This window comes from Nicotiana sylvestris, chromosome 2 (assembly GCF_000393655.2).
Source record: "Nicotiana sylvestris chromosome 2, ASM39365v2, whole genome shotgun sequence".
In the NCBI taxonomy this organism is placed as follows: Eukaryota; Viridiplantae; Streptophyta; class Magnoliopsida; order Solanales; family Solanaceae; genus Nicotiana; species Nicotiana sylvestris.
Window position 1 is genome coordinate 135,338,119 of NC_091058.1, and position 18,486 is coordinate 135,356,604.

The 18,486-nt window shown below is 40.9% G+C and overlaps 1 protein-coding gene across 1 annotated transcript; it reads left to right on the forward strand.

The window, feature by feature from the left end:
• The first annotated feature begins 1,129 nt into the window (after positions 1-1,129).
• On the forward strand, positions 1,130-10,405 carry LOC138886536 (uncharacterized). Its single transcript, XM_070168211.1, has 2 exons — positions 1,130-1,908; positions 5,023-10,405. Exon 2 carries the CDS (start codon positions 7,861-7,863, stop codon positions 10,381-10,383), a length of 2,523 nt encoding a protein of 840 aa, XP_070024312.1. The 5' UTR covers positions 1,130-1,908; positions 5,023-7,860; the 3' UTR covers positions 10,384-10,405.
• Positions 10,406-18,486: the final 8,081 nt, after the last annotated feature.

Genomic DNA, 18,486 nt, shown 5'->3' on the forward strand with positions numbered 1-18,486 from the left:
TTCAAACATTGTTTCGCATTCTTATCCAGTATATGTACATACTTTCAACTGTTCTCATATAAAATATCAGAAAGCTTCACTTTTCCACAGACCGCACATGTTTTTGCACTATCAAAGGTTTCTGTTCAATTCAACAACTAAATCCTACAAGTTGCACTATCCGGCACTAAAACACAACTCATGATTATTCTTGGACCTTTGGTGTATATGGATTTTATATTACTAATAGCTAGTTCTTTTTGTATTGGTTCAACTCGATTATATTACCTTCGCTCTTTGTCTTTGGACGATATAATAAGATGTTAAGCTATTTCCTTCATGTTGATGATCAATTCAAAGTTTGAACTGAGTAACCTGTCTTATTTAAAATTCAAAAGTTGTAACCTCAATATAGCATGTTCCCAAAGATGATTTTTCGCTACCGAACATTGATATACTTATGAACAAGACTATTGTGAAAGTATGCTTACTGCTCTTTTCTGACGATTCGAAATTTCACACTCGCACATGTGACTGAATATATAAGGAAGTTCACGCACTCCGGAAAAATCCATCATGTATCCCTAACTTGCCTTAATCGCTTGTTTTATTTACCGTTTTCTTAACGCCTAACATGAGCTTACGGAAAACTTTAGTTATTATTTTTGGTTTGTAAAAAGAAGAATAACGTCTATAACTTTTTCCTTTTTAGGTTCAATGATTGTATTTAATAATGAAAATTACAGATATCTAATACTAAGATGATCAGTGGTCCTGTAAACACGCAATAGGATGTGGGATAGCTGTGGAAGAGCAAATGGACCTTAATGCTTCTTTAAACAAAGAGACAAAGCAAACTACAAAACTCAATACTAAAGTGGGGTGCCCATATATTTCAAAATGCCACTACAGTAGGCATAGAGGCCAACTCAGCCTAAGAGCTGAATCCTATGTAGTTATTAAACTTAGGGGATCCAATTAAAGGTTGTACATTGTCCGATTCATATTGATGTGTTTGTCCCATTTAGGTACAGTAGTTTACAAGCTGTGATTTAAACTGCTCACTGACTCCTTTGTACAGCATGTACGAAAGAAATTTTTTTCATTGTTGTGATCAGCTAATTTTTGACGAATTTATTCCCACCTTTCTTCACTGACTATCTATTTTCTTCACTCACTACCTATTTTCTCCATTCATATTCCTCATTCTCCCCACTTTTTCCATTTTCTCCGCTCACTACCCACTTTTCCCACTTTTCTCCACTCATTACCCACTTTCTCCACTCACTACCTACTTTCCCCACTCATGTTCCTCACTCTCCCCACTTTCTCCAATCATGTTCCCCATTTTCCCCAAAAATATTTTTTTCACCCACTCTTCATCATTCTCTCTACATAAAACACACACACAACAGAGAAAGGGGGGAAGAGAGAAAAATCGGACCTCTCCATTTTCGGATCCTAGAGCGTTGTTTTCACAATTTCCAAAAGAACAAGAAAAAGAGAACGCTCCCCTTCTCTCTGAAGGACCAACAACAACGCCTCTCTCTCGCTCAAAAAAGCTAGAAGACGCCTAGACCACTCCCAAGAGAAAAATCGGATTTCTCTTCACCAAAAAGAAAAATCTCCATCTCCTTTGAGAGGAAAAACCTTCAGCTGCTGCACACCCTTTGGCCTCCCCCATAACTCCATTTCTGTCGAAGAACAACAAAGGGAGCCAAGCCAAACAATTTTTTTTTGAATACCCATCTGAAAACACACACATTCAGCGAACGGAAAAATGCATTTCGCTAGCATTTGGTGTCAATTTTTCTGGTTCAAATTGTTGGTTCAATTCTGCCGATTTTGCTGTTTCTAGAACTGTTGAGCTCCCACTCGAGTTTGTTTCTACTTTAATTGGTTTATTCAAGTTTTTCCTTGAGCAACCAGGTTAGTTTGAAACTTTTTTTTTATCGCGTTTCTTGGTAAATGATTAAACATATGAGTTTCGGTCTACGTTTGAAGAGCTGCTCGATTCCTGATTATTGTTAGTCTTATATGTAATGAGAAGCTGCTGAATCTGCATTTATTTGCCATTTGGTATTGAATGAGAAATTTCTTTACAAGGTAAAAAATGGAAATGAAATGTATTTGGCATTAGCCATCCGGTTTTGAATGTATTGGGTATGGAATTCTGGTTGGCTTCATTTTTGCCTGATATGTATCTTTTCCCTTAATAAAAAATCAGAAGGTGAGCATCATTCTTTAGTATTCAAATACCTATTTTTACAATCAATTCCATAATTTTGATATTCTTTACGTATTGGCTTCACATATTTTTTAGGATTATTTGATGAGTGACATTGTTATGATTGAAGGATTTTCTTTTTAGCTTTTTGATATTTAATTAATTAGCTAAAATTGTTTTCTGTTAGTTGAATACCGAGTGTCATTGTATTAGATTTAATTCACATTCAAAAGGATTATGGAACATACCAATTTCTTGCCTAAAGTCACATGTTGTACTCACTTTAAAAACTATTTCCAAATTGGAAACTAGATATGCCAGAAACAAAGTTCTCATCCGTCTCAGTTTGATTCTTTTGGATTTAAATAAATATTTCTAAGTATCGTAGTTTGCTTTAAGCGCGATTAATAATGAACTATCGTGACTATGGGTACGGTTCCCGTAGCATAGTCATGATATCTAATTTCCAAATTCGAGGGTGCATTTCATGTAACCCGATCATAACAACTTCGAATATTAATAAAAATAAAAAATATTGCGAATCGCGGGTGCATTTCATGTAGCGTGATTTTCGATGTGTTCCAAAACGGCAAGTGTACGACAATCGTAACTTGTTCAAGAAATAATTCCATAAAACCTAAAAGGGGTTAAAATAATTAAAAGCAGTTATAAGGGAAAAATGCACAATAGGTTTAACACATGTAATAAATCAGATAATAGGCCAAATATAATATGTTTAAGCGACCGTGCTAGAACCACGGAACCCGGGAATGCCTAACACCTTCTTCCGGGTTAACAGAGTTCCTTATTCAGAATTTCTGGTTCGCAGACTTCAAAAAGGAAAGTCGAAATTTTCCTCGATTTGGGATTTAAAGTAAATCGGTGACTTGGGACACCAAATAAACTATCCCAAGTGGCGACTCTGAACAAAATTGAATAAATTAATCCAATTTCGAATAATGTCACTTTAATTGGAAAAACTCCCTTGTACTACCTTCGGGTGTGTAAAAAGGAGGTGCGACAGCTCTGGCTACTCTGCTGGGGAACGAACCTAGAATCTCTGGTTCAGGGTTCAAGAATTCGAGCTTAGAATAACTGTTATAGTTGGCTTGTTTTACTTGCTTTTTATATGTTGAGCCTAATGTGCTACATGCCGCTTTTACCGCTTTGATATTGTTTGGACTGTATATAAATTGCTACGAAACCCTCCTCTCTCTGAGTCTTCTAAATCATCTGAGAAGTGTGCACTTCGTGTGACTTCTTTTCTGTTAGAGTCTTATCCCAATTTTAGAACGAGGTTCGGACAAGTTGCAAAACCGGTGAAGTTTCTGTATTCCCGGTACGCTGCCCCTCGGCTCGAGCTGTCCGCTCGGGTAAGCCAGGTCTAGAACAATAAACCCAGGTTTTTAAACCTAGTATAATAAACCTCATGTCGGATCCCTAGTAGGAACGTTTGTTTGCATCACATGCATTTGACCTTGGAGACTCAACACAGGGGTTGGGTATGTCTAGGACAGGTGTTCCCAAATGAAAAAGACCATCCTGATGCATCTTACGTGCTACTTGTGCATCTGTTTGTTTCGGCTTGCATGTTGACCGCCTTCTAGAACAGAGGAAGAAAATCAAAAAAAAATCAAAAAAATAAAAAAAATAATAATAATATAGGAGTGAGAGATAGGTATTTAGAAAATTCTGAAACTCTGCCGAAATTCCGGAAAAAAAGAAGTCATCTCCAAATGAGCCAAAGTTTTCAACTGTCATGTTTCCCCTATTCTGTCAAAACTGGCGAACTACGCAGGTCTGATTCTCACCGAATGTGAGATACGTAGGCAAACCTCATCGGTTTCGGCCCATAATTTTCAAAAAAAAAAAATCCAAAAATATTTTCCTTTACTTCCTCTCTAGAAAAGTTTTATTTTTAGACTTCAATTTTCAAAAAATCCAAAAAAAAAAATATTTTCCATTACTTGCTTCTTTAGAAACTAATTGTTTATTTAAAAACAATATATACAAAAATATTTTCTTTTACTGCTTCTTTAGACCCTAATTGTTTTAAAAAAATACATATATATACAAAAATAATTTCTTTTAATTTCTTCCAAAAATCCAAAAATATTTTCATTCTTCTTTCAAAATTGAAAAGAAAATTCAAAATTCAAAAATATTTCATTTTTTTAGAAGCATTTCTTTCATAAATTCAAAATAAAATTCCAAAAATATTTTTCTTTCTTCTTTAGAAGTTTTTTCTATCGAAATTCCAAAAAAAAAACAATAAAAGTATAAATTAAAAAAAAATCTTTCTTCTTTCGAAATTCCAAAAAAAAAAATTGAAATCAAAAATATTTTCTTTCTTCTTTATAAGTCTTTCTTGCAGAAATTAAAATATTCCAAAAAAAAAGAGTTAGTTTATTTACTTTATTTCTGGTCTTCCCGAACTACGCCAGTTTGATTCTCACCGAATGCGGGATACGTAGGCAACCCCCATCGGGTCCAACTTCATTTTTTGTAAAAATAGCCCAAAAAGACCAAATTTTTTTTGTTTTGATTATAAATAAGTAAGGTGATGTCATTCTTGTCTAAAATAGTTGAATGTCCCCAAAAGGGCGCCGGAAGGCCGTTTTTGCAAGAACAGCCACCTTTAGAATTTTTTTTAAGGTTTTGGCCGTTTAGCAAACACAGCGTTAAAATCTTCTTTACCGAAGTGCTGAAAGGCCGTATTTGCAAAGCCGGATTTTTTATGAAAATTTAAAAAAAATAGTAATAACCTTTTCTTGAGTCATAACCTTTTAAATTAAATCACCCTAATAAATGTGCAGGATGAGCACAGATGAAAACGAACCCTTCGCAGCTCTTGAAGAGATCCCCTTACAGCTCCACATGTGGTGGAATGACCTAGGAAAAGGTAGCCGAGGAACTGTGATAAAAGTTTTGGGTGGTCTTGTCGGACTTTTGAACATCAAGCCAAGATTGGACGTGATTGAAGCCTTGATACCTTTTTGGGATCCGACTCGCAATGTGTTTCGCTTTTCTGATTTTGAGCTCACACCCACGCTAGAGGAAATTGCGGGTTACACCGGCCTTAGCGGAAACTTTAGAAGTCAGTACTCGGTGTCACCGAGACCAGTATCTCCTCACAAGTTTCTGGATATGTTGAGTATTAGCCGGGATATTCAGGATGGGAATTTATCTGAAGGGTTTTGCACTTTTCAGTTCCTGTACCAACGCTATGGCAATCCCCAAGGTTTCGAAGCACCAAATACTGGTCTGACCCATGCCGAAAATAAAGATAAATGGGAGGCAAGGCGGGATTTGGTTTTTATAGTAGCATTCTTGGGTGTTATAATATGTCCGCGAAAAGACGGCAACATAGAATTGGGCCTCGTGGGAATGGTTGATGTCGCAATCAAGAAAGCTAATGGCACTTTGGTTCCCCTGATCTTATCTGAGATTTACCGAGCTTTGACCATCTGTCTAGAAGGGGGAAAATTCTTCCAAGGCTGCAACTTACTACTACAATTGTGGATACTGGAACATCTCTGCCACCGTGTCGGGTATATGAACTACGGCATGACCAGTTTGGATTGCATCAAAGAATTTGAAAGCCGAGTGGTGGGGGTTGAATTTCCAGAGGGTACCAAAGCTTGGTTTGCACACTTGAGTTCTTTAACTTCGGATAAAATTGAGTGGACGTTCGGATGGCTCCCTGCCACCGAAGTCGTATACATGTCAGCTAAATTGTGCTACTTTCTCCTAATGGGCATCCGGAGCATCCAGCCATATACTCCTCACAGGGTTTTGCGCCAACTGGTAAGATTTCAAACCGTCCCCCATGACGAAGATTTGAGTGTACATGTCGTCGAATTGGGCCCAAAGGCTGTATTTCCAGAAGGAAGAGTTCGCCAAGTTTGGAATGAGTGCAGATTTCTCGAACCCAAGACTATGGTGCGGGATCTAGCTAGAGGTGAGGTGGAACCCAATTATATGGTTTGGTTTGGCAAAAGGTTTCAAATTCCTCGAGAGCCCGAGAGACCTGCTAAGAGACCCCATGTCCAATAATTCACTAACGACTCGCAGGAACAGTGGGGCTGGTTGGCAAAAGAAGAAAGCTATAGGGCCAAGATAAGTAAATTAGATGGACAAATCAGGGACCTCAAATTTGGCCACAGTATCCAAGCTGCCGCAGATGAAGGGGAAAAGAAAAATCTAACTCAGGAAAACGAAGCTCTCAAAGCTCAAATCCATAAAATGAGAATAGTTGCTAGAAACCTGGAAAGAAGCCGGGTAGATGAAATGCTTATAAGTGGTATGATAAAGAAAGTACTTGAGTGTCAAGATGACCTAGAAAAATCTGAGGCTATTCTAGCAAAAGTCCGAGCACAATTGGCAGAGAATGCAGAAGAGCGGGCAGAGTATGTGCGACAAATGAAAAAGAAAATATGAGGGGACAATCGCCAATTTAAAGAGAAAGCTAACCACCCTTGAAAATGAGGCAGACAAACAGGCCAGGAATTTTAAAACCGATAGGGAACATTATTATGCTCTGATGGCCCAAATGGACGAAGATATGCAACAATTGCGGAATCAAAATCATCATGACACTCAAGTGTTGGAAGCTCAGAATCAGCAAATCGGGCGTTTACTTCAGGAAAAGGGTATTGTCCGAGAGAGGGTTAGAGCCATTGCCTACTATATCGTCATGAAATGCCACGCATGTGAGGATATGACTCAGACCACTTTCTTCGCTGCTGTAATGATATTTGTCCGCCAGATAATGAGTGATTTGGAGCGGCTTCAAGGGTATCTCGCACGTAGGCCCGTGAGACCGAATGATGTCCCACGGGCCCTAGGAGTCGAAGCATTGATGTATTCATAATTTTTCATTTATTGAGTCTGTATTTTGGAAATTATTTTTGAGTCTGTTGGTAGTTTTTAAAAATTCCAAGAAAATGAGTAGTTGGAAGTCTTTTGTAATAGAAAGTTTAGGAGTTTTATTAATGAAAATTTAAAAATTCCCAAAAATTGTTTCTTTATTTTTCGCATTTGTTTTTCTTAAACTACGTAATGATCTGATTCATACGGCATCGTGATACGTAGGCAATCCGATTTTGTAATAGAAAGTTTAGGAGTTTTATTAATGAAAATTTGAAAATTCCCAAAAATTGTTTCTTTATTTTTCGCATTTGTTTTTCTTGAACTACGTAATGATCTGATTCACGCGGCATCGTGATACGTAGGAAATCCTCATTGAATCCGGTCACATTTTTTTAAATAACTCAAATAAGAGAGGGATGTGAAAAGGAGAGCCAAAGAAAAACCAAAAGAAAAACGAAAAAAAAAAAGCAAGGAAAGAGAGGAAAGAAAAGAGTGGAAAATAGGAATAAGAGGAGAAGTACAAAAGCCAAAAGTGGAAAGAAAAAGAAAATTGGGGAAAATAAGCAGAGCCGGGATGAAACATGCAACCGTTGCGAAACATGTAGAAACACATTTAACTGTATAGGTGCATCACACCCCAACGTGCGATTACTTATATGTTAATTGCTTCAAACTGACCGGTTTGTTGTTTACTGTTAGTTAAGGTTCTATAGTAAGGTGGTTGATTTTGTGGTAGTCTGGCTTCACATTCATACTTCACAAGGTCAAAAGGAAGCATTGAAATGTCTTCGAAAATTCCTCTGCCAACAGTTACTATTCCAGAGGATAGTCCGATCTCGACCATCCCAACTTCTGAGTTAGCAACTTCTGAGGAAAATAGAATTCTGCGTCTCCGCATGATGAAAATGTGGGACACATGGGCCAATGGAAAAGAACCACCAAGTGCGATCCCTGGATTCCCTGAGCTTTTTCCCAGGACATGTGGGACCTCCAACATCCCCATGAGTTATCCAAATACCCCACTAGGATATCCTACCATTTCAGACCACTTTGCTGGAACACCTTCTGAGTCTCTCCCCCAGGTGTTAGCTTCAGGTGCAGCTTCAAACATATTCACCGCTCCAGCTTGTTCAGCTATGGCACAACCTGCTTTACCCAGGCCTAAATTCGATTCATCTTCCTTCACATTTCAAGCACCATCTTTCCCACTGGAACCTACCCAGTTTACTACCAATGCTTACACTCAGCCGCCCCGGTACGAGTTTACCGCAGGGCAGGAAAAAGCCGAAAAAACACCTGAACAAGAGGAAATTACCAGAAAGATGAGAAGCATGGAGCAAAGTTTCAAAAATATACAGGGTCTGAGTGGGCAAGAGAGCGTATCTTACGCTGACCTGTGCATGTTCCCGCACGTACATCTACCTTTGGGTTTCAAAACCCCAAAGTTTGAAAAATATGACGGGCATGGGGATCCCATTACCCACCTCAAAAGGTACTGCAACCAGTTGCGGGGAGCGGGCGGAAAAGAAGAGCTTCTTATGGCCTACTTTGGAGAGACTTTGGTCGGCATTGCTTCTGAATGGTATATGGATCAGGATATATCTCGTTGGCATATCTGGGATGACTTGGCTCGGGATTTTGTCAGACAGTTTCAATATAACATCGACATTGCCCCTGACAGGAATTCATTATCAAATCTAAAGAAGAAGCCCTCGGAGAGATTTCGAGAGTATGTTGTCAAATGGAGCGAACAAGCGGCCAGAGTCAAGCCTCCAATGGACGAAATAGAAATGGTCAGTGTCTTCCTTCAAGCCCAAGAGGCTGATTATTATCAAAACATGATGTATGCAATGGGAAAGCTGTTTGCCGAAGCCATCAAAATCGGTGAAATTGTTGAGAATGGGTTGAAAACAGGGCGAATCTTGAGTCAGTCTGCTATAAGGTCTACCTCCCAAGCAATCCAAGGCGGGTCTGGAGGAGTAGCAAACCAAAAGAAGAAGGAAGAAGTAGCAATGGCAACTTCGAGTGTAAGAAAACCCCGTTCGGCCAGACTTCATTTCTCTGAAAGAACCCCACAACACTACTACCCCAATCAAGATGCGGCCTATGCTATGGATCTTCAGCCATACGCAGTGATGAATGCACAACCATACGCTAGGCCACAACAACAATTTCACCAAAACCGAGCTCAATTTCCCAGAAATCAACTTCCTCACCAAGCTCAGTATAATCCCCGACCTCCACAAAATAATTTCCCCTACAATGCCCGTGCTCGGGAGCCGCCCAGGAAGACGAACTTCACACTTATTGGTGAGTTATATTCTAGCCTTTTTCCTAAATTGGTCCAAATGGGTTTGTTACAATCCATACCCCCAAATAGGCAAAACCCAGAGTCACCCTCTTACCAACATGGCGTCCGATGTGCCTATCATTCTGGGGTGGAAGGGCATGACACTGAGAGCTGTTGGACTTTGAAAAGGGTTGTTGAAAATCTCATAGAACAAAAGCGGATAGTGTTAAAGGATGAAGACATTCCTAATGTGACCAACAGCCCGTTACCGGCTCACAACAATGGACCGGTTATTGGAATGATCTGCGAAGATAAAGAGTTTGATCCTGACTTGAAAGCCATCATTGCAATCGCTGACGTCGAGAAAAAGCCAAAGGCTGATGCAAATCAAGAAAAAGGGAAGAAGAAGAGTAAACCCACCCCTCAAAACACAGAAAAAATAGTGGAAACCAAAACTGAGGTAGTACCCTCGAAAGATGCCATCCTTTATGTGCCCCGGGGTCCTAGGAAAGGACAAGTGACATTGAGCCCTCCAAGAAGGTTTGAGCTGAACAAAGGATCTAAAATGTATGTGCCAAAAGGGACCTATGTGGTATGGGGGCCAATAATTTCACCAAGGCTGAATGAGCCCGTGGTTATTGGCCGTGCACCGCAAAGGCCCATGACAGATCCTACTGCCATCCCATGGAATTATAACAAGGCGGTAGTAACCTACAAAGGAAAAGAAGTCATGGGAGAAGTAAATGAAACTAACTCGGCTGAGAAATACCTCAATCTGGAGGAAGTGAATAATGCCACGAAGAAGCATTTCCCACTCAAGAAGCCAGTTAATGCCGAAGAAGCAGAAGAGTTCTTCAGGAAAATGGAAACTGCGGACTACGAGATAATTGACCAACTCCGAAAGTCTCCTGCTCAGGTCTCTTTGTTGTCTCTATTAATGAATTCAACTGAACATCAGAAAGTGTTGATCAAAACCTTCAATGAAGCTTACATTCTGATTGAAACTACTGTGTAACAACTAGAGAGGATGGCAGAAAGATTCTTCACAATCAATCAGATCTCCTTTAGCAAGAATGACCTGCCCCCGGAGGGGGCCACCCACAACAAAGCCCTCCACCTAACAGTTAAATGTGAGGGGTACTATGTGAAGAGAGTCATGCTGGATGGCGGTTCCGGAGTAGATATCTGCCCTCTCTCAACTCTGCAAAGAATGGAGATCGAGACTGAGAGAATCAGGCCCAACAACGTCTGTGTTCGTGCCTTTGATGGCATCAAAAGAGACACCATAGGCGAGATCGATTTGATTTTGACTATTGGACCTGTGGATTTTGAGGTGACCTTTCAAGTCCTAGACATGGATACTTCTTATAATTTCCTCTTGGGAAGGCCTTGGATTCACGCGGCAGGAGCCGTACCTTCCACTCTCCACCAGATGGTGAAATTGGAATATGAAGATCAGGAGATCATAGTCCACGGAGAGGATGAGCAATCTATCTATCGGGACCCGTCAGTCCCATGCCTCGAAGCTAGGGAAGGTAGTGAACATATAGTCTATCAAGTTTTCGAGGTTGTGGTCGCAGACCAATATGAAGAAGGAAGCCCTTGCCCTCAACCTTTTCTATCAAAAGCGTTAGTTATGGTTGCCAAGGAAATTATCAGGCATGGTTATAAACCCGGGAAGGGGCTCGGGGCATCATTGCAAGGTATCACCAAACCTATCACCTTACTTGCCACCAAGAAGTTCTTCGGTGTGGGTTTTCATGCCACAGAAGCTGATGTGTCGTGGGCAAACTAACGAAAAAGCAATTGTTGGGTTTTATCTCAGCCAATTCCGCATCTCTACAGAACATTTGTCAGGCCCAAGTACAATGAAGAAGAAGAAGAAGATGAGGCCTTCACGACCGAGGAAATTGAAAAAATATGTGGGGCTATGAGGCAAATGCTGTATGAAACCCACATGGTTTAGCCGGGAGAAGGCTCGAGCACCGCTGAGGTGCTGTATATGGGGTCCAATGCCAAGTTGCAAAACTGGAAGGCTACTCCGTTCCCAATCAGGTGGGAATTCCGGTAGTCCAGTCCTGGCACCTTTTCTGCATCACGAGTTATTTTAGGGTGTAACTCGGATGTTTTTCTTTTAGTTTCCTGTCTTTAAATGCTAATGTAAACCCTGTTATCTTCAAAATTTAATGAAATGAAATTAATATTTCATCGTTCATCTCACTTTATTCTTTCTGATTTTGTTACTTTTTCTTATTTCTTCTTTTAGTTCTAATAATGCGGCTTTAAATAACATGACATGCTTGCGGATTTCATGACCAGATCCAAACATGCTGTCTAATTGTGAAATAATGAATCAAGAATGGAATATGATGAAGAAGAGGTTTTTAAGGAAATAAATCGATAATTGGAACAATTTGAGAATAAACCTAAGCCGAACTTAAATGAAACCGAGCCAGTTAATCTGGGTAGCTCTGAAGAAGTCAAAGAAACCAAGATAAGCATTCACACAGATAAAAGAACCAGGGACGCATTGATCCAACTTTTGTTTGAATTCAAAGATGTGTTTGCTTGGTCATACGATGACATGCCAGGATTAAGTATCGATTTAGTGGTCCATAAGTTGCCAACCTACCCCGATTATTCCCCTGTCCAGGAAAAATAGAGGAAGTTCAAAATTGATATCAGTGACAAGATTAAAGAAGAGGTCACAAAACAGTTAAAGGCGGGAGTGATCCGAGTGGTCTGATACACCACATGGTTGGCTAACATAGTTCCCGTGCCAAAGAAAGATGGGAAAATTCGGGTGTGCGTTGACTACCGAGATCTGAACAAAGCAAGCCCCAAGGACAATTTCCCTCTGCCAAACATCCACATCCTTGTTGATAACTGCACCAAACATGAAATACAGTCTTTTGTGGATTGTTATGCAGGATATCACCAGGTGTTGATGGATGAAGAAGATGCGGAAAAGACAGCTTTCACCACACCCTAGGGCACCTACTGTTACAGGGTCATGCCTTTTGGTTTGAAAAATGTCGGGGCAACTTACAGGCCATGACTGCCATATTTCATGACATGATATATCAAGAGATAGAGGTGTATGTGGACGATGTGATTATCAAATCCAGAACCCAGGACGACCATGTTCGGGGCCTAAGAAAATTCTTTGAGCGGCTACGTAAATATGATTTGAAGCTAAATCCGGCGAAATGTGCATTCGGAGTTCCGTCTGGCAAACTCTTGGGATTTATAGTCAGTAGGAGAGGCATCGAGCTAGACCCAACAAAGATAAAGTCTATTCGGGATTTTCCTTCTCCAAGAACCAATAAAGAGGTTATGAGCCTGCTGGGAAGGTTGAATTACATTAGCCGATTCATTGCTTAGTTGACTTCAACATGTGAACCCATCTTCAAGCTGTTAAACAAAGATGTAGCAATTAAATGGACGGATGAGTGTCAAGAAGCCTTTGACAAAATCAAAGAATATTTGTCGAACCCGCCAGTCTTGGTTCCACCTGAACCGGGAAGGCCTCTGTTCTTGTATCTGACAGTCTTGGAAAATTCCTTTGGCTGCGTCCTCGGGCAACAAGATGTGACCGGAAAGAGAGAGCAGGCCATCTACTATCTGAGCAAGAAGTTTACCTGCTATGAAGCCAAATACACTTTGTTGGAAAGAACTTGCTGCGCTCTAACTTGGGTCGCTCAGAAGCTTAGGCATTACTTGTTGGCCTATACCACTTACCTCATTACCAGGTTGGACCCTTTGAAGTACATATTCCAGAAGTCGATGCCCACAAGGAGGTTAGCAAAATGGCAGATCCTGCTCACTAAGTTTGACATAGTCTATGTCACCCACACAACAATAAAGGCCCAGGCTTTAGCAGATCACCTAGCTGAAAACCATGTGGATGATGAATATCAACCTCTGAGTACTTACTTTCCAGATGAGGAGGTAAATTCAATCGAGATGACATCAGAAGACACCAGTGCTTGGAAAATGTTCTTCGATGGAGCTGTGAACGCAAAAGGCGTTGGAATTTGGGCAATCTTGATTTCACCCACTGGTCAGCACTATCCAGCCACAACCCGACTTCAATTTTCTGCACAAACAATACTGCCGAGTATGAAGCCTGCATTATGGGTATGAACATGGCAATCGACCACGATGTCAAAGAATTGTTAATCATGGGAGATTCAGATCTGATTATCCGACAAGCTCAGGGAGAATGGGAAACTCGAGATGTCAAACTTATTCCCTACAGGCAATATGTGGAATATCTTAGCAGGCGATTCAAGTCAATAGAGTTCAGGTACATCCCTCGTTGTCACAATGAACTGGACGATGCACTTGCTACTTTGGCCTCGATGCTGCCATACCTAGGAAATGCCCACATTGATCCCTTGGAAATCCAAATCCGGGAAAGGCACAGTTACTGTAATACGGCTGAGGCAGAACCAAGTATTCAGCCATGGTATCATGATATCAAAAGATTTCTGAAAACTAAAGAGTACCCCGAGCAAGCCAGTGGGGACCAAAAGAGAACCATCAGACGGTACGTAAGTGGTTTCTTCCTGAGCGATGATGTTTTGTACAAAAGGACTCTGAACCTCAACTTATTAAGATGTGTTGATGTCAAAGAAGGCGGAAGAATCATGTATGATATACACGTAGGAGTGTACGGACCCCACATGAACGGGTATGTTTTGGCAAAGAAAATCCTGCGAGCGGGCTATTACTGGATGACTATGGAAAAGGACTGCTTCAGCTTCGTCCGAAAATGTCACCAATGTCAGGTGCACGGTGATTTGATTCATGCACCGCCTACAGAACTGCATCCCATGTCAGCACCTTGGCCATTTGTTGCCTGGGGTATGGACGTCATTGGGCCGATTGAGCCGAAAGCTTCAAATGGGCATAGATTCATATTGGTTGCTATCGACTACTTCACAAAGTGGGTTGAAGCAATTACCCTCAAATCTGTCACCAAGAAAACTGTAGTAGACTTCGTGCATCCCAACCTCATCTGCCATTTTGGTATTCTTGCAACTATCATTACGGATAATGCTCCAAATTTGAATAGTCATTTGATGAGAGAGATATGTGAACAATTGAAGATAACGCATCGGAACTCTACTCCTTATCGTCCCAAAGCCAATGGTGTCGTCAAAGTAGCAAACAAGAACATCAAAAAGATTTTGAGAAAGATGATTCAAATTTCCAAGCAGTGGCATGAAAAGTTGTCGTTTGCATTATTGGGGTACCGCACTACTGTGCGCACATCGGTCGGAGCAACCCCGTACCTTTTGGTTTATGGCACGGAAGCCGTAATACCCGCGGAAGTTGAAATCCCTTCTCTCCGGATCATTATTGAATCTGAAATTGAAGACAGTGAGTGGGTCAAAACCCGTTTGGAACATTTAACCCTGATCGATGAAAAGCGGATGGCTGTAGTCTGCCACGGGCAGTTGTATCAACATAGAATGGCTCGTTCCTACAACAAGAAAGTGCGGCTTAGAAAATTTGAAGTGGGGCAACTCGTCTTAAGGCGTATTCTCCCCATCATCAAGAAGCCAAAGGAAAATTTGCTCCTAACTGGAAAGGCTCGTACATCATCAGAAAATTGTTGCCAAAAGGGGCATTGTATCTGGGAGACATTGAAGGAAATGACTCTGAAACAGCTGTAAATGCAGATGCGGTCAAAAGGTACTATGTCTAATCCTTCTGCAGCAATAATATTATCCGATTGGGATGACGAAGGTTTTCATTCTCGCTACCCCAAACACTCCAATCCTTTGCTAACCATTTGAGCCGTTTACCTTTCTTTCATTATCCTCTTTGGAACCTGAAAGTGTCATTAAAAAAAAAGAGAAAACAAAACAAAACAGAAAAACAAAAGAAAAATAAAAAACAAAGTTTCCTGAACTACGTTCGACTTGATTCCGAAAGGATACGTAGGCAGCCTTTCCCTGGGGTTCAGTCACACCAAAACAAAACTCCAAATTTCCCCAAAAGTGAAATTGGGGCAGTCGTTATAATAATTCGGCGATGATCCCGCCAGAACGGTTCCAAAGTTATAATTCGATCCAAGTTCTTTTTACCCAAACCTGTTTCAAGTCCTTTCGATCGATCGGCAAAAGGTTTTTCAAAATCAAAGAACGCAGTTGCTTGGATCTGATGCAATCAAGATGAGAGAAATAAAATGAGAGAGTCTTATTGGTGAAAACCTATAGGCACCATAAGGCAATGGCGAGCAGAGAAATCGAAAATGTGAGAGTCTTGTTAGTGAAAACTCGTAACGAGCACTATAAGGCGACGGTAAGAAGAGAAATGAGAGAGATCGATTGGTGAAAACCCACAAAGGGCGTCATCGATCGAAAAGAAGAAACCCCTCACCACCATTGGTATTGAAAGAGTCCTGGCAAGGTTTCTCGGTTTTGAAACACGGGTCGCAATGGGTTTATGAGAAGATAGGATATTTGTGCGGATCGGTTGTCTAGTCCAAGAAGTATGTCATGTCTATTTAAAGTCTGCATGCACCTCAGATAAGTCCGTCCTTCCTCCCAGAAAGGGATGCTTCTCTTTTAAATTCATTTTTTTTTGTCCTTTGTTTACTTTTCCTTGAACCTCTTTCGATCTAACTCTGTTCCGTAACTAATACAAAGAAAAGGTGGCAAGATTGGTTTTACAGAGTTCTGCTTGATAAAAACCAAGTCCAAAAAAAAGTACCCCAGCCTCAGCGGGTGCATCAAGTCGATCCCGACTGGCCATAATAGTCGATGCTCTAAAACCAGAGTTATTGAAAATGAAAAGAAATTCGAAGTCAAAGCCCTAGAGGTGGATTAAAGTGAAAGGGCCAAAGCCCCGCACGGTTGAACCGCCGTTTGGAAAGTTTGAAAAGTTGAGTTCCTTGGTTTTAGGAGAGAGATCAATCTTCAGCAAGCAACAGAGGTTCTCACCAAAAGAGCTAGGCCGAGATTAAGTGATCAAAAATAATGAAGGCCACAAAACCGACCACCGTTTCAAACTAACAATTGTTCTTTGTTTGAAAAATTGAAACAGGTGCAATCCAAAGCAACCATGCAAAAAGCAGGTGCAACCAAAAGGAAATGCGCAAGGGTTAGAAATAGCTATGCTGCAATAATCAACCCAAAAGGGAAGTCTCCTCCCAATTCTTTCCTGCATTTTTTTTACTCATTTTCTTAAACTCAAAAATAAAAAAATAAAAAAATAAAATAAAATGAAGATTGATAAAAAATAAAAATAAAAAGAAGAAGAAGAGAAATTCAAAATCATGGTAGCATAGGGTCTCCAATCTCTAGCTACGTCCTTTCCAACATAGGATCCCATTCCTTAGTCGATGTCAGCATAACCTGGTAATCTTTTCCCACCTAGGGTCTCATTCCCTAGTCACTGCCAGCATAACCTGGTAGTCTCTTTTAGTATTGAGTTCCACTCTCTAGTTGATCCCCGGCATAACCCAAGGACCTTTTCCTTTCTCCGGCATAACCCGATGACTTTCCCGGCATAACCCGTGGATCTCCCCGGCATAACCCGAGGACCCCTTTTCTTTTCCGGCATAACCCGATGAACTTTTCCGGTATAACCCGTGGACCTCCCCGGCATAACCCGAGGACCTCCCCGGCATAACCCGAGGACTTTTTTTTTCTTTTGCGGCATAACCCGAGGACCTTTTTCTTTTCCGGCATAACCCGATAACTCTCCTGGCATAACCCGTGGACCTCCCTGGCATAACTCAAGGACCTTTTTCTTTTCCTCCCGGCATAACCCGTGGACTTCCCTGGCATAACCCAGGGACCTTTTTCTTTTTCTCCCGGCATAACTCGTGGACCTCCCTAGCATAACCCAGGGACCTTTTTTTTCTTCTTTTCTCCCAGCATAACTCGTGGACCTCCCCGGCATAACCCGATGAATTTTTCGGCATAACCCGAGGACCTTTCCTTTTTCCGGCATAACCCGATGAATTTCCCGGCATAAACCGTAGACCTCCCCGACATAACCCGAGGACCTTTTTTATTTCCGGCATAATCCGATGACTTTCCCGGCATAATCCGTGGTCTTCCTCGGCATAACCCGAGGACCTTTTTCTTTTCCGGCATAACCCGAGGACCTTTCCGGCATAACCCGATCATTTTTCCAGCATAACCTGGTAATCTTTCCAACTTGGGGCCTCCGATCCCCATTTGATTTCATTTTAGATATAGGGTCTCCATTTTCTAATCTCTTTTTCTCTAGGATACACAATCCCAATTTTATTGCTTTCAATAAAGAAATAATTTAGATTTTGTTGCAATAAATCACAAAAGTTTCCTAGTGAAAACTGGGGCAGAAAAATTTCGTTCGTTTGTTTGTTTTGGTGTCTAAGCAGGTTTTTACCTTGAGGGACAAGTTTCGAGGCGACCCAAAGAAGAAGTCTCTTTTCAAATAAAAGAAAAGAAAAAAGAGCAAAAGAAATGAACTCAAAGTGCTGAAGTGGAGAAGGATGCGGACTGCCCAAGATATGATTGAAATCACATGCTTCACGTGTCCCACCTTGATCCAAAAGCTGAAGAATGAACCAGAGGTCACAGCTGACGAGCATCAAGATTCAGATCGGAGTCTGCAGTAAGAACTAGCCAAGACTCAAGATCAAGCTTCAAGAGATTCATAGCTAGAACCTTGTAACTCGTAGTTTATAGGCTTAGCTAGTTTAGCTTTTCACTTTCCCTTTTGGTGTAATAAAGAGCTCAGCAAGCAAAAACAGCAGCAACATCGGTGAAATCACAATTTCTCGGTAATCCCAACGACCGAAACTTACAGAACTACACACGACCTGATTCCTTATGATCCAGGATATGTAGGCTGTCCAAAATCAGGACTCGGTTGTACCCTTTCCTTTGTTTATTTTCCCTTTTTGAAAAAAAAATTGTTCAAAAATTAGTCACATGGCTCACCTTATCTTTTCTTGAAAACTCTTCATGTTTCCAAACAAAGAGGGGCGGCTGTGAGCAGCTAATAATTTTTGACGAATTTATTCTCACTTTTCTCCACTCACTACCCATTTTCTCCATTCACTACTCACTTTCCCCACTCATGTTCCCCACTCTCCCCACTTTCCCCA

Bases quoted from the DNA above. Each gene is read 5' to 3' on its own strand.
- LOC138886536 (XM_070168211.1), top strand. From the start codon at position 7,861: ATGTCTTCGAAAATTCCTCTGCCAACAGTTACTATTCCAGAGGATAGT.